Source organism: Mustela erminea, chromosome 13, assembly GCF_009829155.1.
Source record: "Mustela erminea isolate mMusErm1 chromosome 13, mMusErm1.Pri, whole genome shotgun sequence".
In the NCBI taxonomy this organism is placed as follows: domain Eukaryota; kingdom Metazoa; phylum Chordata; class Mammalia; order Carnivora; family Mustelidae; genus Mustela; species Mustela erminea.
Genome location: NC_045626.1, coordinates 75,405,526 through 75,429,029, shown reverse-complemented (window position 1 = coordinate 75,429,029; position 23,504 = coordinate 75,405,526). Strand labels below are relative to the sequence as shown.

Below are 23,504 nucleotides of genomic sequence, written 5' to 3'. Positions count from 1 at the left end.
CAATTCAACTGATCCCATTCTCCATACGGGAAAAGTAAGGCCCAAAGTCAGGCTCTTCAGTTAGTCATATTTATTTAAACCAGCCATTGCAAATCTTAATACCTATAGGACAGGCAGGATAATTACTGAGCCAGACCAGGCAGGGGAATGGAGTGAACCGGAAACCACTCCCCAGTGCTTCCCCAAGGGCTGCAGGCCTGCGGCTCAAGCCAACCAAGGCCTCATAAGAATGCTGGCCCAGGGCTTCCAGCTGCTAATTATTTTAAGAGAAGCTGGAAATAGCCATTTTTAAGCAAAATCATATTTTCAAAGTTAACTACTTTTTTTTTTTTTTTTTTAATTTTAAACATATTATGGGCACTCCCCCGACCAATAGCCATGAGGCACTCCCGACTGGTAAGCCAGGGTGTGTCGGCTTTGATTGCAAACAGTGCCTTCTAAGGATCCTGGGCCCAACCCTGAACTACTGATTTTGCTTCACCATAGGTGAGAGGCCAGGTATTTTCAGAGGACATGAAGGCAGGAACTGTGTCTGTCTTGTTTACCACTCTGTTCCCCAGCCCAGGACACTACCGGGAATGTAGCACTGGTTAGAAGGAAGGACAATGGGGAGGGGGGAGAGACATGGACATTTACAGCATCTGCTTCCACACCATGCAAGCTTTCCGCTCGTATGGTATGGACTGAATGTGTCATCCCATGGACCCCGCAAATTGGTATATCAAAGCCTTAACCCCCAAAGTGACTGCATTTGGAAATGGAGCCTTTAAGGCAGTAATTAAGGTTAAATGAGGTCATGGCATGGGAGCCCTGATCCAACAGGGCTGGTGTCCTTATAAGAGGAAGAAGAAACACCAGAGATCTCTTGCTTGTCCTCTCTCTCCTCCTTCCCTCGCCCCTCCCTCTCTCTCTCTCCCTTCTTTTCTTCTCCCTCTCTCCTTCTCTTCCTCTCTCTCTCCACCCCCTCCCCCATACACACAAGCACTGAGGAATGAGCCATCTGCAAACCAAGCAGAGAGACTTCACCAGAAACAACCCTGTTGACACCTTGATCTTGGACTTGAAATCTCTGAAACTGTGACAAATACATTTTTGTTGTTTAAGTCACTCAGTCTTTGGTATTTTGTTACGACAGCCTACCTGACTAATACAATACATCATCCCATTCCATTTAAAATTCAGAACAAAGGTATGACATAAATAAATCCCCAACCAAGAGAACAGTGAACACTTTACCTTTGTGCGGTATTTTATTTACGAAGCCCTGGCGATGGGGAGAGTGACGGGGGACAGACGACTGCCTCCATTTTTCAGATGAGAAGCCTGGGACTCAGAGAGGTTGAGGGAATTGCCCAAGGTCAACAGTGAGAGGAGAACACCAAGTCAATCACTCTTCCAGACAGATCGCAGCATCCTGTCTAGCCTAGACAATATGGTGCTTGGGCCAAATCCACTCAGATCCCTTTACTCCTTTTCTGGGAGCCCCACCATCCACTCTAGCCTCTGGGTGCATTCACCTCGACCAGCCAGTCCTGGAGACTCTTCTTGGAGCACCGCCCCTGGCTGCTAGGGGCTCTCTGCTGGCACTTGTAGGGGACCAGAAGCTCCTGAGCTTTTCTCCCAGGCAGCCCTTGCCTGATGGCCATCAGTTGCCTATGTCCAAAAGCCCCACTCCTTCCCCAGGCATGGGCTAGTTCTGGGATGTGACTCACTCTCCAGGGCACCCCTCTGCAGGAACAGGCTGAGAATTCCCTCCACAGGACTTTGCCAAAATCATGCCTTGTTTGGTTTCCTCCCTTTCCCTGTCCTGTCTCCCCCTTCCCCTTATTCATCTCCCTTGGGACATGTAAGTCCTTCTCTCAGAAGGTCTTCTTCAAGGAAACCCAACCCACGACCAGGTTCCCTTGAAGACACAGGCCCTAACATCAAGGCTGTTCCTCTCCTCTGGGTCTTGGGTCCTGATGTGGTCGGAGCCAGGCAGAGCCCAGAGCTCAAACAGAGACTCACACCTCCAAGGAGACCCTGAAGGGAACAGCTGGGCAGCTCTGGGGACAGCTGTCAGTGGAGGTGGGTGTGACAGCAGGAGAGGGAAGAGAATGAGGCCCTCTGGCTTTCTTTGGCCTTTACTATTTTATTGTTACACAACTTCTACACACACACACACACACACACACACACACATATATTTTTTTTTCCCTCAGTGTACAGTGAAAAAAATGTTTTGAGACAGATTTTTTAAAAGATTTTATTTATTTATTTATTTGGCAGAAAGAGACACAGTGAGAGAGGAAACACAAGCAGGGAGAGTGGGACAGGGAGAAGCAAGCTCCCCACTGAGCAGGGACCCCCCCCCCCCCAATGAGGAGCTTGACCCAGGACCCTGGGATCATGACCTGAGCTGAAGGTAGGCACTTAAAGACTGAGCCACCCAGGTGTCCTCAAGGCAGATTTTTTTTAAAGATTACCCAAAGATAAAATAAGCAGTCAACATATCTCCAGCCAGACTGTATGCATGTATTTAAACAAAAATAGGGCCATCCCATATACAGAATAAGTACAGCATAGAGGAGGCGTCAGAGTGCGGGTTCTGGAGCCAGATTACCAGGATGTGGATCTTGACTCCACACCCACTAGCTGTGGGACCTGAGGCAAATAAGTCACTTCTCTGTGCCTCTATTTCCCCAGCTTCAAAGTAGAGAGGTTAGGGTCACCCTTAGAGGGTGATCTTGAGGATTCAATGAGTTAGTGCACATAAAACACTTAACAACAGTCCCTCACATATGCAAAGCATTATGAGAACATTGGCTAGCCTCGCCATCAGTAGTGTTACAACTGCAGGTCTCAAACCAGCAGCTTCTGGCAAGATCCAGCCTGCAGATGTGTTCTGTTTATCCAAATAATGGTTTGGGGCTCTGTTCAGCTCGGCGTGTGTAGGGGTGTGTCCCCCCTCCTCGCCTCTCGGTCATTGCCAGGTCCCAGCAGAATGGATTCTGGCAGTCTGAGAACGAAGCTCCAGCGCAGAGATGCAGGTGTGGGTTGTGGGGGAAACAGTGCATGTGAGCACAGTAAAGGGGTCCGGGCCCAGGGGCAGGGCACTGACTGTGTTCACTACAGATAGATTCAGACATGTGTGGAGGTCTCTACCAGCTCCAGTGACTGGCAGGTGTGGGACAATGGAGGCTAAACCATGCCTTGCCCAGTCCCACATAATGAAAAACAGTCCCACTCCAAATATCAAAAGCATCCCCAGAGATGAACACTTCTCTAGTCCCTCATTTGGCACGTGGGGAAATTGAGGCTCAGAGAGGGAAAGCGACTTGTCCAAGGTGAAACAGCAAAAAAAAAAAAAAAAAAAAAAACCCAAAAAACAAAAACAAAAACAAAAAAAGTCCATAAAGCCAGAGGCTAGAACACTGGTCTCTCCTCAGCTGCCCTTGAGTCCTAATTTGTGCCTAAATCTAAAAGAGAACATTCTAAACCCCGAGTGCATAATCGCTGCTGCAGTTCTGGAAGGGGGAGCCAATCCCCCAGCCTTCTCTGGCTGGAGTGGGGAGAAATCAAACTTCAGGACAGTACTAGTGCCAAAAGCAGATGTGCAAACAAAGATAAGGAAGGCAGGGTTTTCACCAGACAAATTCGTGCCCTGCTCAGTTTAGACATTAAAATGAACTAACTTAATTTCATGCCATATGCAAATCCTTACCAGCTGTCAGCTCTGTAATCACAGGAGACTTAATGTAATAACTAAACAAGAACAAAAACGCAGCAAAGACAGGCTCTGGGCAAGTCCATTGACAGCGGGTTTTATGTTCCTGGGAACTCAGCAAGAGGGGAGTGTTTATGGTGGACATCTGGAAGCAGCTATGGGCCCTGATGCCTGCCATCTCCTTCATGAAAATGCTGTGGCAATAATAAATAATGGCTAAGGACCGATGTGGGCATTGCACACCCTGAACCCCCATGTACCGTGAACGTCTCTCTCTAGACCCTACAGCCTCTCCACACTTGTCAAGGTTCACCTGGGCCTGGCTGCAATCTGGTCTGAGAGCTTACAAGGAGCCAAAAGACAGTCCAGGCTCACGGGGTTTGGGTCCCCCCTGCCGTGGAACCAGAAAAGGGGGAAGATGCCTGCTGCCAGCAGCTGACGATGGGTGGTCTTCCAACCTGGGGAGCTCCACGTTACCCTGACTGCTCGAGCTAACAATCCTAACAGCAAACATTTATTAAACGCTTGCCTTGGGCCAGGAGCCAAACAAACCGCCTTCTGTGCTTTATCTCAGTGTTTCCCAAAGTGTGGAGAATGACTGAAGTTCATCTAGTCATTCCTTCAACAAGAATTTATTAAGCACCTATTATGTGTCGGGCACTGTGCGGGAAATGGATCAGCAAACGAGACACATACAAATGCCTGGCCGTGTGAAGTTTGGTTTCTGGTGGGGCACATCTTTAAAATACAGCAGGGATGTGTGTTAGGAAATAGACACTTCGCACTCTATGAGGTCACCAACGTTACTGCCTTAGGATGAAGTTCTAGGTTTAAAAGTTGATTCGAAGAAAGGCATTAAATGGGGTGCCTGGGTGGCTCCCATCAGTTAGCGTCTGCCTTCAGCTCAGGGCATGATCCCAGGGTCCTGGGATCGAGCTCCATGCCAGGTTCTCTACTCAGTGGGGAGTCTGCTTCTCCCTCGACCTCTGTCCCTTCCCCTGCTCAGGTGCATGCTCTCTCTCTTTCCCTCTCTCTCTCAAGTAAATAAAATCTTTAAGAAACAAAAAAGATTTTCTAAGAAAAGCATTAAATAAATCATAAAACAGGTAGTTTCACAGGTGGGCTAAAAGCATGATGGGGTTCCTTCTCCTATAGGACCGTGATACAGGTTTTATCGTTAGTCTCATTTTATAGCCAGGGAAACTGAGGCTCAGGGAGGTGGAGTCATTTGCCCAAGGTCACATGGGACACAGTGGAGTTCAGATTTGAACCCAGGTCCATCTTCAGAGCCTGTGTTTTAACCACTACTCGGAGCTAAGGAGATACACCAGGTGGCCCATTTCATCCCACCACTTGGCTCCCTACCACCAGCTCCCCAAATCACTGTGCACATGACTTATATCCCCTCTACAGAAATCCCGCCAAGGGGTTATGCCATGGCTCTTGCCCATCGTTTAGGGTTAAGGAGGATCCAGGGCAGCCTATTTTATACCCTTCCTTCATTTGGGAGCCAGGACCGCCCCCATTCACACAATAGCCTAGCTCAGGGGCCTGTGGAAACAACCAGGGACCCACTACAGGGAGGGAAGACCCTCTGACAACCCACAGCTACTTGCTCAGCCCCAACAGGGCTGATCTCAAGTGCGATAGTGTCTGTGACCAACATGCAAACCTCCCAGCCTCCCCCACCACCAGGAAAGCAACTCAGAACATCTTCATCTCCAACCGCAAGCCCAAGGAGCAAGAACATCTCACAGGTGTCACCGGCCAAGAGCTCATTCACTCCTCCAAAAACCATGTGACAACCATTGTGATCATTCCCATTTTGCAGATGGAAAGCCAGAGCCAAGGAGAACTAAGTAACTTGCCCAAGGTCGCACATCTGCTCAGGAGTCAGAAACCTTGTGCTATGAAGGGCCCAGGAGTAAATATTTTAGACTTTGTGGGCCATAAAGCTGCTGCTGCAGCCACCCAAATCTGCCAGTGTAGACTAAAACAGCCATGATGATACATAAATGAGTGGGTACAGCTGTGTTCCAATAAAATTTTATTTACAAAAAACAGGCAGCGGGCCACATTGGGCGCACAAGCCATAGTCTGCCAACCCCTACTTTAAACCACTGCATGACACTGCCTTTTGTCACTTCCAAAGGATGTACCCTGAGCCACCCACCCATCACAGAAAAAGCAAATGAATGATCAGTTGGTCTCGAAATCAGGAGGCGAATCCTGTGGGACCCTGAGAAGACCGTGTAACCTCCTGGTCCTGTTTCCTCTACTGTAAAAATGAAAACAACACCTGCATGGCACACACAGAAAATGCACACACGCACGCACACACATGCACACACACACTCTGCAGGCTTACTAGGACAATCCAGGGAAGAAGTGCATGCCGACAGTTTATAAGATCATCCCTGTCCAAATGCAATTATTGTTATGCTATAATTGGGGCCTCCAGCTACTTCTTCAGGAGGCACAGAAAATATTAGGCATCATTGTCAAGAGGCTCTCTCTACTACTTCTAAGGGCCCCTCCATGCCTTCCCATCGCACTGGAAACTCATTTGTCCTCCATTTCCATTGTGACTGAGCCTCTTAACTCCCTCCCTGTTTGAAAGCCATAAGGACCAACATGTGAGATTTAACACTCCATTCCCCGAGTAATTAGACTCAGCCATACAAAGTGAAATGTTGAACAATTAACTTCTGTGTGGCACCTGGAGGTGATATGGCAACAGAACCAGCGACCCTGTCCATAAACCATACTTTTGTTCTCTCCTGGAGCCCTGAAACCACTCATTTGTCCCCTGTTAACTCCCCATTTTCAGAACTCCAGGATGGGGTGAGCAGAGGTCCACAGCCCGAGAGACACACTTAGCACAGTGAGGGGGAGCCACGGGAAGACGTTTATAAATGGAAGCAGCAAGGTTCAGTAAAATCTAATCAGCCCTGAAACAAGGTGAGCTCTTGATGCTTACAAGAACGTTCCATTCGTGCTGGAACTATTTGGGGGCTCGAGCTGTGTGTTGTCACCGCTGCAGACAAGGGCTGCCCTCATGAGTCCACAGGCTGCCAGGGCTACAGCAGACAAATAATTCAGTACAAGAGGGACTGACACCCAAGGAGAGACCACAAATGGGGTCAGGACTTGAGTAAGTTCCCCCAAGAAAGGAGATGCTCTGAGGTGAGCAGGACTTTGCTACGGGAAGCACAGATATGGGAAAGAACCTTCCAGGTGAAAAGAAAGTGAAGCAGTCTCTGGCTGGATGGCTCTCGGTGTGTTCTGGGGAGTCCCTGAACTCCCTCATGGATTTTTTTACTACTTGCATCACCCTGCACATCACTGGGGTTCAAAAGATCTTTCTTGAAGTGAAATGGATGGTCCAGGCGTGCTCCTTTTGCTCCTCCCTGATTCAGGGAGACACTCTGAGCTGGGAAGCAGGGGCCTGCAGCATGTAATTCTACAGAATCGTAAGACAACCAACAAAATCAAGCAATGGGGGCACCTGGGTAGCTCAATTGGTTAAGCGTCCGTCTTTGGCTCAGGTCATGATCCCAGAGTCCTGGAATCGAGTTCCGCATCGGGCTCCCTGCTCAGCAGGGCATCTGCTTCTCCCTCTACCCTTCACCCTGCTCATGCTCTCTCTTGCTCTTTCTCAAATAAATAAATAAAATCTTAAAAAAATCAAGCAATAAACATCGATGTATCATCATCAATTAATCCTCAGACCCCAATTAAATTTCACCAGTTATTCCAATAAAGTCCTTTATCATAAAAGGAAACAATTCAGAATCAGGAACTATTTAGGTATCCCAACATTTCCTCAGTGTCTTCCAGTCTGTCATAGTTCCTCGGTCTTTCTTTGGCTCTTGAGATCAGGACACTTTTGACAAGTACTGGCCAGAGAGTTGGCAGGATTTTGCTCAGTTTCCATCTGTCCAGTCAGATCATTCAATTAGATTGTCCACGACACACCCACCACCGGAGAACAGTATGCCGCCAGAAGCCACCAGTGAACGGCGCACTTACCAAAAGTAGCCATTTACTCCCAAACCTGTTTATGTCTGTTGTAGACGCCATTATAATTACATATCTTAGGTACAAAGTGGATAGGATAGAATAGGAGGGGAAAAAAAGTTGTGTCTATGAAACATGAAGTGCTTGGGAAAGCCCTGAGAAAATCAACTTCCTCAATAGGAACTGATAGGGCGTCTGGGTGGCTCAGTCGGTTGAGCATCTGCCTTCAGCTCAGGTCCTGGGACTGAGCCCTGTGTCCGGCTCCCTGCTCAGCCGGGAGTCTGCTTCTCCGTCTGCCTCTGCTGCTTTCCTTGCTTGGGCTCATTCTCTCTCTGTCAAATAAATAAAATCTCTAAATAGGAACTGATAAAGAATTAGTTATCGAGGTAGGCACTATAAAACATCAGGTGGGTGCCACCATTAAAATCAGGAAGGGTCCTATAATCTGCTCCACAAGTGTCTTTAAATTCTCATTACACTGAAGTAAGCCAAAAGAGACAATCATCTGATCTGTACAGGAAAGATGAGAGGAGACTTGAATCAATTAAACCCTCATTGATTAATTAACCCAATATTAATTAATTACTTAGGTTACTCAATTGACCTAATATTAATTAACCCAATATTAATATTAGAAAATTAATGTACAGAATACAAATGAACACACAGAACACCTGTGCCGGGACACTAATATAAAAGAGAAAGTATTCTAGGATATAAAACCTTCTGTTTTTCTGCTTTCACAATATTTTCCAATTAATCTCCCCAGACACTAGTCAATGGGAAAATCATATCGTGCTCCGTGTCACAGGTCATCAGGGAAATGCAAATTAAAACAAGACACCACCACAGATCTAGGAGAACGGCCAAAATCCAGAACACAGACAACACCAAATGCTGCCAAGGAAGTGAGGCAACAGGGGCTCTTGCTCAGTGGTGCTGGGAGTGCAAAATGGGACAGCCGCTTTGGGAGGCGGTTTGGCGGTTTCTTAGAACATAAAACATCCTTTCAACATAGGAATCGGCAATCGCTGTCCCTGGTATTTACCTGCAGGAGTTGAACACTTCTGTCCACACAAATACCGGCGCACAGATGTTTACAGCAGGTTTATTCATAACTGCCCAAACCTGGAAGCAACCAAGATAAATAAATGGGGGTGCATCCACACATGGAAATATTCAGGGCTAAAAAGCAATGAGCTATCAAGCCACAAAAGACATGGAAGAACCATCAGTGCATAGGATGGAGTAAAAGAAGCAGATCTGAAAAGGCAACATACTGTAGGGTCCCAACATATGACATTCAAAAAGAAAAAACTTCTAAGACAATAAAGAGATCAGGTTGTCCTGGGTTGGTGGATGGGGAAGTGGGGGTGGGGGAGGGGTGGGAGGCATGGGACGGATGAACAGGCAGAGCGCAGAGGATATTTAAGGCAGTGAAAATACTCTGCATGATGCTGGACGCCTGTCCTTAAGCATCTGTCCAGACCCACAGAACGCACAACACGGAGAGAGAACCCAGATGGAAACTATGGACTCTGGGTGGTGATGATGTGTCCGTTTAGGTCCATCAATTACAACAAGACTTCTACTCTGGTGGGGGTGCTGGTAAAGGGGGAGGTTGTGCCTGGGGGGGGGGGGGGGGAACAGGGCATAGAAGGGAAATCTCTGTAGGTTCCTCTCAATTTTGCTGTGAACTTCAAGCTGCTCTAAAAAACAAAGAAATATAATTTTTAAATTAAAAAAGAAATAATAGCAGACTAGCATCTCAGCTGTACCCAAGGACATGTTCAAAGTGGACCCTAGGAAATGGTATTTGGCCTCAAAAAGGTAGGAAACTCTGACCCGTGCTATCATGGGGATGACCCCTAAGGACACTAGGCTAAGCCTTCTCAAAGAGACAAACACCATAGGGTTCCACCTGGAGTAGTCCGAATCTGAGAGTCGGAAAGGAAAAGGGAGCCCCCCGCTGGGGGAGGAGGACTGGGACGCTGGAGTTTCAGTTTGGGCTGATGAACAGAGTCCTGGAAATGGATGGTGGCGTTGGTTAGACAACAATGTGAATGTGTTTAATACCACTGAGTTGCACAATTCAAAATAGTTAAGATGGTAAATCTTACGGTATGTGCATTTTAATGCAATAATAATGCTGATGAAATAAACAAGTCAAATACCGAGACCAGCACAAGGCAAAAAGTGAGATGATTTCTACCTGCATTGTTAGGGCCGCAAGACAGAAAACAATGTAGCTTCGGCAAAGCAGGTGCACAAAGAGGTGGTTTTTAAGTGAATCCCACAAAAAGAAAAGGAGGGGAAAGAAAGGTCTGTCACAATGACAGACTAGTCCCTGTCTAGTCCTAACACGTGTGACACTGGCAGGACAGTGCCGGGCACCTAGGAAGCACTTGCCAATTGTGATGAGAACTGTCCCACCCCGGCCTCTGTAAAAGGGAGTCGTGGGGAAGCATGTCCAACTCAGTGCAGGCAGGACACCTGGCCAGCCGTGCTCCGAAGGGGCCTCTTGCCCCACTACAGTCTCGGAGTAGCAGGGAAGGCTCCAGATGGAACAGAAAGGGCAAGCGCTGGTGGCCTTGGCCTTTGTCAGAAAGACTGTGGAGGACCTTAAGGAGGAGCAAGGCTCAGTGGGTTAAGCCGCTCGGGTCATGATCTCAGGGTCCTGGGATTGAGTCCCACATCAGGCTCTCTGCTCAGCGGGGAGCCTGCTTCCTCCTCTCTCTCTCTGCCTGCCTCTCTGCCTACTGCATTGGCTCTAAACTTCCTCCTCTGGTTCCTCTAGGAATGCCAAAGCCAGCACCATCAGGGCAACGCTCTTTTCACAATTCATTAAAGAGCATTTCCCCGATGCCAGGAAGACTCTTTGATGTCCCTGCGGAGCCCACTCGGAATTCTTATCTAGTTAGAGGAGGGGAATGCATAGTAAAGGGTTGGCTTCCTTGCCTAGCCAGACACCCTTGCTAATTTCTTTGTCTCCGTGTTACTATGGCAACAGAAAGCTTCCACCAGAGAGCTTCTGGGGCGTGTCCAAAGGGACTGTAATCTGGACCCAGGGTGGCTGCCGCCCATCTGTCCAGTAGCTCCCAGGCGCTGGCTGCCCTGCTGATGGGTGGGACAGCCCGTAATCCCATTAAGTAGGGAAATCAGGAGGGAGGCAGACAGGGGGTCCTGTGGGTCCACACTCCAGGCTGGCCTAGTGGCCACCCTGAGTCACTATCACCATGCAGGAAGAGGAGAGGGTATTAGGCACATCTTACAGAGGCTGTGACTAAAATGGCATCCTGAGCACCTGAGCCAGTCTTCAATTGTCGGCCCGGCCATATTTTTAGGTAGGAGGAGGCAGCTTCTCCGGCCAATGAGAGAAACGTAGCTGGAAAGCTCTCATGGAAACATCTGGGGGAAAGGCATTTGTCAACCGGGAACCCAGCGTTGTGGCAGGCGAGTCTCACAGATGCAGAAGCTTCCCGTTCCCCCCCACCCCACCAAGACTGGGCCAAAGGGGCCTGAAGTCCAGGCTGTTGGGCTGTCAGATGGAACCACTGGGATTGATGAGGGGCAGGCACAGTGGGCACTGGAGAGGTGGCCTCCAAGATGGCCCCTAATGATCCTCACCTTCACCTGGCTGAACAGGAGGCAGTCCCCTTCCACAGTGTACCTAGGTTGCTGTGTGTCATGACCAGACAGTTCAGACACTATGTGACTTCCAAAGCTATGTCGTAGAGGACATCATGCTCTCAGATCACTCACTCAGGGGGAAGCCGCCATGTTCAGAGGGCACCCAGACAGCCCTAATGGAGTTACCCACGTGGAGAAAAACTGAAGCCCCTGCCCAGCAGCCAGCACCAACCTACCAGCTGCCTAAGCAAGGCACCTTGGAAAGGGCTCATCAGCCCAGTCAAACCTTCAGGTGACTGCAGCCCCAGCCAAAATGGTGATACAGTCTTAAGATGGATCCTGAGCCCAAACCGTCCAACTAAGCTGCTCCTGGACTCTTGTCACACACAAAGTACATAAACTAAAATACACTTGTGTTGTTGTGTTAGGCTGCTAATTTGGGGCACCATTTGTGACACAGCAGTGGATAACTGATTCAGAGTAGGTCCAGCGGCCCCTAGGATGGCCAGAAATTGTCTTGAGAAGAAAAGATGGTTGAGAAGATGGTCTTGAGAAGAAAAGATTTTCCCTCCTTGGGACACCTGGGTGGTTCAGTTCAGCTTGGCCCATGATCCCAGGTTCCTGGGATCAAGCCCCACATCAGGATCCTTGCTCAGGGGGAGTCTGCTTCTCCCTCTGGCTGCCGCTCCCCCTGCTTGTGCTCTCTCTCTCTGACAAATAAATTAAGAAAAAAAAAAAAAAAGATTTTCCCGGCCTTGCTCCTCATACCCTTCCCCACCCTTTGACAAAAGAAAGTGATGTGTTGGTGAACTGTGAGTCTGCAGACTTGGATTTGTGTCCAGGCTCTGCCCTTGCCCTCTAACCACTTCAGTTTCTCCATATGTAAAATTGAAGAGCTAGCCCACCAGCCCTGAAATCATAGGGTCTGATACTGGTTAAAACTGTAAGTTTCGAGTTAGGAATACTGGTTGTGAACCCTGGCTCTGCCACTTGCTTGCTGTGTCTCAGGGTAATTACTGAACTTCACTGAGCCTTGGTTTCCCCTTCTGTAAAGTGGGTTTAATGATCTCTACTTCATGGTATTGTTACAAAAATCCAGTAAAACAATGCACATCAATTACTTAGTACACAGTAAGTGCCTAATAAGTGGTTGTTACCACTACCAATAATGAGATAGAGGGACAGGTACAATTATTTCCACTTACAGTCAAGATATAGGAGGGTCACAAAGGTTGGAGGACTTTATTGGTCTAGAGCAGGCCCAGGTATGGATTTTTTTTTAAATCTCCCTAGGTGATTCATTCTTTGAGAAACTCTGCCTTAGAAAAACTTCCACACACATGCCCAAAAAATCAAACAAGAATTTCACTGCCATGTGTTTATAACAGAAAAGGACCTGATTTGGCTTAGGTTAGGATCTTGGGGTCGTGGGATGGAGCTCCACAGTTACCACGGAGTCTGCTTGAGATTCTCTCTCCTTCTCCCTCTGCCCCTCCCACTCGTGCTCTCTCTCTGTCTCTAAAATAAGTAAATAAGTAAGTCTTAAAAAAAAAAAAAAGAAAGAAAGAAAGAAATAGATCATATTACCAATGCTCTGAAGCCCTGGGCATCCTCTCCCGTGTCACTTCCCCTTCCTTCCCTCCCAGAGACAATCACCGTCTTGAATTTGTTGCTCATTATATCCATATATGGCCTCTTGTTTTTAACCATATGTATATACTCTTAACTAATATATAGCAATATTCTGCATGCTTTTACATGTTATATATACATTGTGTATACTCCTGCATTTTTTTTGGTTTAGCATTATATTGTAGAGATTTATATTAATGTTGATACAGTTAGTTTGAGCTCAGCAATTGTCAATTGTTGTGTTGTACTCCACTTACGATTTCCCATTACCTGTTGATAGGTATTTGGATAACTTCTAGTCCTTTTTTTCCTTTTTAAAGATTTATTTATTCATTTGAGACAGAGAGAGAGGCAGAGAGAGCACAAGCAGGGGGAGAGAGAGAGGGAGAGGGAGAAGCAAGCTCCCCACTGAGCAGGGAGCCCAGTGAGGGACTTGATCCCAGGACCCTGGGATCATGACCTGAGCCGAAGGCAGTGGCTTAACCATCTGAGCCACCCAGGTGCCCCAACATGGTATTTCTTAAACTGGAGACTTGGCACACAGGTACCCATTTTATTATTTATGCCTTCTGGATGTCTGAAATACTTCATAATTTAAAAGTAGACATGCATAAAAAATATCTAGTACAACTGCCCATGAGAATTTTTTTCTTATTATTGTTTGTGACTCCATTTTGCTTCTACTCTATCTGTGATCCCATTTTGCTTTTAGGAAATAAAGTGGTTGTAAAAACCTTGTAAGGTAATGGACAGTAACTGCACTCTTCGTGGTGAGCACTGAGCGAGGTACAGAATTGTCGCATCACTATGTCATATACCCAAAACTAATATGATATTGTATGTCAACTACACTTCAATTTTTTTAAAAAAGGGAAATAAAGTAGTTGGTTATTTTGGCTATGTAACAAGAAAAGAGTTATGTTTAATTTATTGAAAGTAAGAAACATCACTTCCCCAAGTGATTGGCTCTGAAAGCAACACTTGCCATATCTGAGATCATCCTGAATCCAGAGCAGGAGCCATGGGCCCAAGGACACCTACGGGGTGTTCCCCCAAACCCTGCCTCTTGGGGATGCCCCAGGCACTGGGCCTGACGCACTGGGTAGGCAAACTGAAGATGTCAGTAGTCAGGGAGAAGGGCTGCTGGGGTGGGGGTGTTGCTCTTCGGCAGCAGCTCTAAATTAGGAGAGAAAAAAAAAATTCAAGCAGGCTGGGAGATGAGAGGAAGAGGGGGTGTCGGGGGAAGGGGGGGACCAGTATTGTGCATTCTCTTTGAAATGAAGTTGAGTCATTCTGGAGCCATTTCAAGGCAATATAGCCTCCATTTGGGGAGTTTTGTGCTTCCTAAGCAATAGAATCCGACTCTGCCTCCAAGAAGTGCTTGACTGCTGTTTCTTAAAGATGCATAAGGGTTTGTTTTGTTTTGTTTTGTTTTGCATTTGTCAAGTGTCAAGGTAAGCTTTTAGAGAACTCCTCCGTAGGCCTCGAGGAGGCCATTTCCACCCAACATGGAATGCTTAAGGTGGAGCAAGCCAACTTTTGAATATCGCTTCAGGGGCCGTATTTTGTGCATTCAATGCAGCTGAAGGCAGTCAAGAAAATTGAGGTCTCCTGACAAAGAGACTGGATGGGGGAAGTGATGCCCGTGAAATTACTACCCCCTAGTGGTCACAGGCAGTGGTGCGATCATCTGCCAAGAGGCATCTGTGACGTTCCTTCCTGTGTTCCACCAGCCACCATCTCCGGCCCATTTTAAAAGCCTAAAACGGGGATTACGGTCTGGCAGCCCTCTGTAGCCAGTGGGCAGACATACCAACTGTTTGAAAATCTGGAGAGTTTGCTTAAAAATCTAGGCCTGACATCTATCTTGAAAATTTAGAAAATCTGTCAACTTTTGGACACAATAAATGTAGGCTAGAGCTGAGAAGATGCTGCTCCCTTTGGATGAGGCAGGTACTCTCACCTTCTCCACATTCCCCACCTCCCCCTGTTGTCTCACGCCCAGGCAATTTTACTCATCCATGGTTCTTGTGTAGCTTCTGGGTTTGCTACCCATCTTTCTAAGCTCATTGAAGAGGCGACGCTGGCGACGCTGGCAGGTGGATGGTGCCTTTATGTTTTTTAATTTTTTATTTTTCTTTACCTTTTTTTTTTTTTTTAAAGATTTTACTTATTTGAGAGACAGAGACAGCAAGCGAGCACAAGCAGGGGTGAGGGGCAGAGGGAGTGGGAGAGCAGGGAGCCTGCCACAGGGCTTGATCCCAGGACCCTGGGATCAAGACCCGAGCGGAAAGTAGATGCTTAACTGACTGAGCCACCCAAGTGCCCCAGACAGTGCCTTTATAAGCAGATGATGACATCACCTTATGCCTGGGAGGGGTAGAGTTCCACAAGTCCAGGATACCCAGTTCAGTGGGTAAGTGACCTGCTCCAGGACACACAGCTAATAAGAGATACACCCTGCAACTGAACACCTACCGGCTGGACCCCTGAGCTTCAATTCTTTCTACTCCACCAACCATCCTCCATAACTAGCTGGTTGCATAGTAGGCCTATCTTCCGGAGAAAGTTTTTACAACACTATTGCTTGGGCCATCAGAAGCAAAATTCACAAGACTTCAAGAGAACAATATTGGATTCTTTGTTTAAAAAATAGAAACAAGAAGAAATAGAAATAGAAATAACCACTATCCTGATTTTGTTTCTTAAAAACAACATGGTTTGTCCTGCTTTGGGTATTTCTTATTTGTCAACAAAATTTCTCGAGCATTTACTAGATGCCAATTTCCATGCCAAGGGCTGGGAGCTGGGGGAATGGGGAATGGTTACAAGATATAAACAGGAAGCACAACCAGCAAGGGCCAAAGTTGTTTGGTCCTTCACTTTGCAATGACCCCCACCCCCACCCCCATGATGTCTTTTACCACAGCACACTTGCCTAAACTGGAAACAGATTGAGACCTATGAGAGGACACGGAGTCACTCCCCAGGGACTGGAGCCACCTGCAGCTCTGACAGTTTCTTCTGTGAATAACAAAACAGCAATGACTTTATGTCTTCTTAGGAATAACTGCAACAGCAGATACTTATCAAATGTTTGCTTTGTGCCAGACATGTAGGATATCACTTCCCTGTCACACTAAACTTTATGAGGAGGGAGTGTCATCACTCTGTCCCCCTTTTACAGAAAAGCAGACGGGACCAGTGAAATCAAGTCACTTGTTGAATGTAACTCTGTTTCCAAGTGGCAGAGCTGGTATTAGAACCCAGGGCTGTGTGGCTTCAGTGTGACACCTACAACCACTGCCTGATAGGGGTTCCCAAGGGGAAAGTGTGTCGTGGAGGAGGTCAGATCTTGAAGGCCAGGCCTTCTGCAGATCTTGAACTTGGGGCCAAAGGAGGGATTGGCTGTTTGTCCCCATTTTACAAATGGAAAAACTGAGGCTTGGAGCAACACCCAAGATCACACAGAGTTTAGGTGACAAAGTCTAGATTGAAGCCAGGGTCTCTCTGCCTCCCGAAACTATAGGCTACCATCTAACTGCTCAGCATTTCTGGGCATGTCCTGGATGTTGAATTCCAGTATTTGTGAACAAGGATGCAGGTTTCAGCTCTCTGCTTCAAGGGAAAATACCAGTCTCTCTGAGAAGCTAAATAAACCAGCCAGGTCCTTCTCGAGTGGATACAAATTAAAACGTTTGGGAGAAAAAGGGAAAGAGAGGTGAGAAAGAGCGGGAAGGGGGCAAGCGTGGTATCACAGGGTGAAGACTAAGAACAGGAGCTCTGAAGTCAGACAAAAAGGGTGCGGATCATCCATATTTTCCACCTAAGGAAACGGAGGCCCAGGAAATTGGTCCCGCACAATGAGCAGAAGAACAGCACTTCACGGCAGGTGAAATTGCGAGTTTCCGGTCGCGGAACCTATCGAACCCCCATACAGCCGCCCCGCGGGTTTTCCGCCCGCTACTCCCGCCTGTGGCCGAGCCCCGGCCCTACGGCTACCTATTGGCTGCTGAGTGCACGAGACCAACACAGGAGCCAGCCAATGGGAGTGACCCACGGCGCGTCTTTCCCGGGGAAGCAGACACAGGGGCTAGAACCCGGAAGTGCGGAGCAGAGACAAGTCGGGTAAACCAATCCGCCGCGACGAGGATGGCGAGCCGACCAATTGCGAGTCGCAGGGGGCGGGGCCAGAGGGCTGGCGGCGGAGCGGGGCCTGGGAGCCGGTGGCTGCGGAGCCTCCGAGCGCCTGGAAGGCGGCCGCAGGGGTCGGGCAGCAGCGCGCGGTAGGAGGGGGCGAGCCCAAGGGGCTCGGAAGGGGCAAGCTGGGCAGGGGGCAGCGGGGAAGTGAGGCCTGGGCGGAATTCAGAGGGACCTAAGTCCAGCCACTTCGCCCGTCTGGGCCTCAGTTTCCCCCTTCCTAGAGTAGTGAGGGGTGAGACGTTCTTATCTCCAGCCTCCCCCGCGCAGACCTGGGTCCCTGGAGAACTCCAGCCCTGCCGCGGATCCCGTCCCTCCGGGAGCCTCTCAGAGCACCTGGACGAAGCAGTGACCCATACCCTCTTCTAAAACCCGACAGCATGCCCAGCGTACCCCGGTTAGAGCGCAGACCGGGCCATTTCAGGTGTATCAACGAGCCAGGCTCCCTCATTAGACTCCAAGCTCTGGGCGATCAAACTTCATCAGTCATTTTTGGGTCTTGGAGGCCCGGAGCAGGCTGGAGCAGGGGTGCATGGGTCCTGGTTGGAAATAGAGGCTAAGACCTGGGTGCTCTTCCCAGATGTACTGGGCATGCCATTCATTCATGGCGCTTCTGTTTACTCCCGTGGCCTTCTACAGATTGACTTACTCTGCTTTAGTTTCTCTTGTCTGTAAAGTGGAGTTGGGGGTAGCTTTCCTTCATAAGGTATTGATGTTTGAGATAATGCATGGCTAGCACTCAGCTTAGTGCTCAGTATACCATAGTTGCCCAATAAATGCTTATTGTTAGCATAATGGTGCTTGCAAACCTGACCCCTCCACTGCCACTGCCAGCCCAAAGCACATACCCACTGTCATGTTGGGGGTGAGTGGTGCTTGGACTGCTTGGGCAGGCACTGCCCAAGCTTTCGGTGAGATCCTTTCTGGACAGGTCAGGGAAGGCAGGCTAGAGAAGGGAGCAGCATTGCAGCTAATACCAGGATGTGGGCATGAACTGACAGCCACCATGAGGCAGCAAATCAGGCCACCAAACAGCTGTGTGTATCAAAGACTAGACCTCAGAACCGCTTTGGCCAATCTGGGTATGTGTGCGGTCAGAGACCTGTGAAGGGAGGGGACTTCAGAGCCATGGGTTCCTGAATTCAAGTCCTAAGGCTGTCACTTACTCACTGGGTGACTTTGGGCAAGGGGCTTCATCTCTCTGAGCCTGTTTCCTCATGTGGAGAAATGGGATGACTAAAGCCATCAGCTCCTGTTGAAGATTGCAAGAGATAGTGTGAGGTCCTTAGTGCTTGGCCCAGGGCCTGGCATACAGTAAATGCTCAGTAAATGTTGAGTGCCATGGCATTATTTTTCAGAGTCACGGGGCCCTGAAAGTGGCACTTGTCCTCCAGGCTGGCCCCTTCCCATTTATATCCACTTCCTGCCTTGCCCCAACCCCCTGGTCATAGTGAAATAGGAGGTGCAGGAGTCTCCAAGCCCCCACTGAATTCAGAAACTTATCTGGAGTGTACCCACTTCCCCTGCCTCATCTACAACTCTTGGTTCCCTGCAGATCGTGTTCTTTGGCACTGAATATGTGCAGGGGGCCCACCCCTGAGTCCAGATGACACTCATGCCGATGGCTTCAGTGATGGCAGTGACTGAACCAAAATGGGTCTCCGTCTGGGGCCGCTTCCTGTGGGTTATGCTGCTGAGCATGGTGCTGGGGTCCCTGCTGGCACTGCTGCTGCCACTGGGAGCCTTAGAAGAGCAGTGTCTAACCGTGCTCAAGGGCTTCTACCTGCTCAGGAGCAAGCTGGACAGGGTGCAGCATGCCGTCACCAAGTGCAGCAGACCATCCACAGAGCTCAGTGTCACCTCCAGGGACCCGGCACTGCTGGCGGTCAAGACCAAGGCCTCTCCAGGTAAGGCAGACCAGACACCGCTCCTCACTTCTTAATTGGTTAGCTGTGTGGAGTGCCTGCAGTGTCCCACGTGCAGGGTGCAGGGTACTCAGCGTACAAGACTGCCCCGAGCTCCCAGCCTAGACAAACAGACAGTCGGCTAAGATAATAAGCGTCACTAGCAGTGATGGGGAGATAAGGGAGCATACCAGGTGGGCTCCCTGGAGGGGATGCCTGAGCTGAGACCCTATTGTAAACAGGAAAATGACCCAAAGGAAAAGGCATGGAGGGCAAGTACAACCAGGCGGCGACCAGAGGGTGAGAGAGACTGAGGATGTGAGGAAAAGCAGCCCCGTGTGTGGCGGACACACAGTGGGTGGAGGGCTGGTGATGGGAGGGCTAGATCTAGAGCAGTTTCTCTCCCTCCACACTCTCCTCTGGGGTGCAATGCAAGATACTGAGCATGATCTCTGGGCTCTACCCACTGGATGGCAGTAGCACACACACCCACCAACTGTGACAACCCCACAAGTCTTCAGACACTGCCAGCTGTCCCCTGGCGGGGGAGGGAATCACCTCTGGTTGAGAACCACTGGGTTAAAAGATTTGAAGAACAGCCCAGAGATGGGGAAACCTCCAGAGCCTAGCATCAGGGGGGAGCTATTAACAGCCTAGGCCTGAGGGGCCAGGGGTCAGGGCCAGGATCACCAGGACTGACACAGGACAGCAGAGAGCGGAGAATACGGGAGAAACACTTAACAGGAGCTGTAGCCACAGCCACTCACTGTGGCACTCAGAGGCAGGGGTCCAGGGAATCCAGGCGGTATCTCCCAGGGCAGAGAATGGCTTTGGGGCACACAAAGACCAGCTGTGGGGCACAAATGCATCGAGATGTGTAGCATGGAACGGTGAGCAGAAGGGCTGGAACGAGCACACTGAAGGCCCAGCACAGGGGACAGCTCCCCTGAACATTCTTTGCCCACCCCGCAACCCTCTCTGCCAATGCTTCTCTGGCTCTTTTCTAGCTGCTAAGTTGGAAGCCAAAGCAGCTCTGAACCAAGCCCTGGAGATGAAACGCCAAGGCAAGCGAGAAAAGGCCCACAAGCTCTTCCTGCACGCCCTGAAAATGGACCCGGACTTCGTGGATGCGCTCAACGAGTTTGGCATCTTTTCAGAAGAGGATAAGGACATCATCCAGGCGGATTACTTATACACCAGAGCGTTGACCATATCGCCCTACCATGAAAAAGCACTGGTCAACCGGGACCGGACGCTGCCGCTGGTCGAGGAGATCGACCAGAGGTATTTTAGCATCATTGACAGCAAAGTGAAGAAGGTCATGTCCATCCCCAAGGGCAACTCCGCGCTGCGCCGGGTCATGGAGGAAACTTACTACCATCACATCTACCATACGGTGGCGATCGAGGGCAACACCCTCACCCTCTCAGAAATCAGGCACATCCTAGAGACCCGCTATGCTGTGCCAGGGAAAAGCCTGGAGGAGCAGAACGAAGTCATTGGCATGCATGCAGCCATGACATACATCAACACAACACTAGTCTCCCGCATCGGGTCTGTCACCATCAGCGACGTGCTGGAGATCCATAGGCGGGTGCTGGGTTATGTGGATCCAGTGGAAGCTGGCAGGTTTCGGACGACACAGGTCCTTGTGGGACACCACATCCCTCCCCATCCTCAAGATGTGGAAAAGCAGATGCAGGAGTTCATCCAATGGCTCAACTCCGAGGACGCCATGAATCTGCACCCGGTGGAGTTTGCAGCCTTGGCCCATTATAAACTGGTTTACATCCACCCTTTCATCGACGGCAACGGAAGGACCTCGCGCCTGCTGATGAACCTCATACTGATGCAGGCAGGCTACCCACCCATCACCATCCGCAAGGAGCAGAGGTCTGAGTACTACCATGTACTGGAGGTTGCCAATGAAGGGGACGTGAGGCCATTCATCCGCTTCATTGCCAAGTGTACGGAGACCACTCTGGACACCCTGCTCTTTGCCACAACAGAGTACCCGGTGGCACTGCCTGAAGCCAAACCCAACCACTCTGGGTTTAAGGAGACCCTGCCTGTGAAGCCCTAACCCTGGAAATCCTCCCTGGGTGACAAGGGATGTCCCGAGGCAGGGGAAACCTTAGCACTTCTAGAAACCCAATTGTCTCCTAAAGCAAAAGGAGACAGAAAAAGAACTTAAACATTCTTTACCTCCAGATGTTTCAGTTCAGAAAAAGAAACCTAAATTATTAAGCCTTCTCTCTAAGGTAATTTATAATTCAGCCCAAGTTATTATTTATTTTCTTCTGTGGGGCTAGTAAATGTTGTGTGGTGTCCGCTGTCTGCATTGGTGGCCCAAAGGAGGCTTTGGGGGCATCAGTGCTGTGTGTGTGTGACCAGAACACAGGTTCTGGAGCAGAATTTGCACTCTTGTGGGGAGAGGCCAGAAGTATGGAAGGAGGTCCAGAAGCCATAGGAGAAACTCCTCCAAGTGCCCTATGACTTGACCTGAGAGGTCAGCACTCTTGGGGAGAACCTGGTCCCGGTTTTGAGAAATGACTGAAAGCTTGCTTCTACAAAGAGATGGGCTTTGTGTCCAATTCTCACTGGTAGAACAAACTTTGGAGAAATGAAATAAAATTAATGTTGACAACATTTCTAGTTAGATACCTTGCTCATTTCAAGGAGGTCCTTGAGTCCTACCTAGTTAGTTCGCAGACTCTAGTACCAGAGGCTGTTAACATTCCCTCATCAAGACTGTTTTTCTAATTAAGAATAGGGGAGTGGCCAGTTAGGTTTTCTCTGTGTATAAAATGTTTCTTGCACTTTGTTTGCAGCAACTCAGACCAGACATTTTAGTCTACAAGTCCTCTGCTCTTGTCATGCAACTGAATCCTAGCACAGACCAGGTATTGTACGAGTAGCCAAGTCTGCCCTCACCGACCCTTTGGTGGAACACCTTGTGTAGGTAGATATTCGAGAACAACATCTGAGAAAACAGCTGCCACGTCAACACCAAATAAGCCTTTTCAATAATGAATTAGAGGGAGCTGCTAGCAAACCAAGAAAAACCTTTCACCCAGCCAGGAGGTTCCCTTTTGATACGCAGTCTTCCCCACTTACTGACTCCACACCCACCTCCCCCAGCCCTGGTACTGTCCCGCGTCCCCTAGGGGAAGCTGAAGAGATTGCCTTGGAGTAACCTTATTTTTCTAGCAACTTGTAAAATGATAAAATGTCCCATGTAACGTGGCCAAGTTTCCAAGTCTTCATTCTATGGAAGAAGCCTCCTCTCTACCAGTAGCACGTTGGCCCACGTGCTGAAATGGCCGCTGCTGTGCTGCTCAGACTCCAAATGGCCACAGGCTCCTTTCCCAGCGGCAAAGCATGCTGTCGTGCCCTGGGTTGGCATCAGAATGTGGTGAACACATGCAAAGTCACATCCTGACAGCAAGGAGGTCACTCTTCTGAGGTGGCAGGTGTTTCTATAGTTATTTGTGTAATAGATGCAGAGTAGCTTTCTGAACGATTAAGAAAAAGCTGTGTGAAGTGGCCCCAAGGGATATTCAAACCTTTATAAAAAGTATTTTCATACTCGAATGCTGTCATAAAGTCTCTCGGCAACCTGAACTCTCCTATCGTCTTGGTTTTATAAGCACGCCGAGAAAGCCTGACTGAAGTACATGCTTTGTCATAGAGAGAATCGTGCACTTTAACTCTGTTGTAAAGGAGGTTATTTTAACAGATTACTGACTCTAATAAAGTATTTTATTATATAAAGGCCTGAGACCCTGCCATCTTATTCAGGCAGTGTTCCCGTCTGTCACAAGTATGAAGGAGGAATCCTCTCGGAACACAAGCCCCATTTGTACTGTGGTACGAGGCGCCCATCTCGACCGGCAGATGAGACAGAACTGTGGGGTGACGCGACCTACCTGCGCTGGCAGGCCTGAAGCACTGGTCTTCTGCTAACATGCCAGTAACGTAAATGGTGTTTCATGCTTCTCTTTACCATCAGTTCTTGATTTCCTGGGGAAAACACATAAACCCACTCACATGTTCCTGACAGTCTGTTTCGTGGACCATCCACACCCTGAGCCCAAGTCTGAGTGGGTTCAATTCTGTAATGAGCCTGTGCTGACACAAGAGAGCATGAAGTGAGGGCCGAAGACGGGCCAACAGCAAGAGAGCGGAACAGTGAAATAGGCAGCGGCAGGAGTGAATCCACGTCAGCCTGGACTAGGGAGGAGATACTCAGGGCTCCTTGGTTGCAGGCCCTGCATGTCCCCCATCCACTCACCTCACCAACAAGCTTCCATGGGGTGGGGGTGGGGGGTTGGGAGGGATTGGTGCCCATTCCAAGGAACACAGGAGGGACCAGGGACACAGCATGCGTTCTTCTGGCCACTATGAATTTA

General features: G+C 49.0%; 2 protein-coding genes across 3 annotated transcripts in view; one reads left to right on the top strand and one right to left on the bottom strand.

Annotated features, from left to right (window-relative positions):
• Nucleotides 1-17,159: 17,159 nt before the first annotated feature.
• On the top strand, nt 17,160-22,866 carry FICD (FIC domain protein adenylyltransferase). 2 transcript variants are annotated; one of them, XM_032309841.1, is made up of 3 exons: nt 17,160-17,274; nt 18,744-19,095; nt 20,100-22,866. In XM_032309841.1, exons 2-3 carry the CDS (start codon nt 18,795-18,797, stop codon nt 21,173-21,175), a joined length of 1,377 nt encoding a protein of 458 aa, XP_032165732.1. In that variant the 5' UTR covers nt 17,160-17,274; nt 18,744-18,794; the 3' UTR covers nt 21,176-22,866. The 2 variants fall into 2 exon arrangements, with proteins under 2 accessions (XP_032165732.1, XP_032165733.1); XM_032309842.1 differs by lacking the exon at nt 17,160-17,274 and adding an exon at nt 17,288-18,270.
• The window catches only part of SART3 (spliceosome associated factor 3, U4/U6 recycling protein), a 38,323-nt gene continuing 37,651 nt past the window's right edge, over nt 22,833-23,504 (bottom strand). The window contains exon 20 of the transcript XR_004277946.1: nt 22,833-23,115. The gene's annotated coding sequence lies outside the window, so the exon portion shown is untranslated. The remainder of the gene's footprint in view (nt 23,116-23,504) is intronic.

Coding starts and splice junctions, on each gene's coding strand:
- FICD (XM_032309841.1), top strand. CDS start 18,795: ATGACACTCATGCCGATGGCTTCAGTGATGGCAGTGACTGAACCAAAA. Junction 19,096..20,099: donor CAAGACCAAGGCCTCTCCAG/GTAAGGCAGACC, acceptor GCTCTTTTCTAG/CTGCTAAGTTGGAAGCCAAA.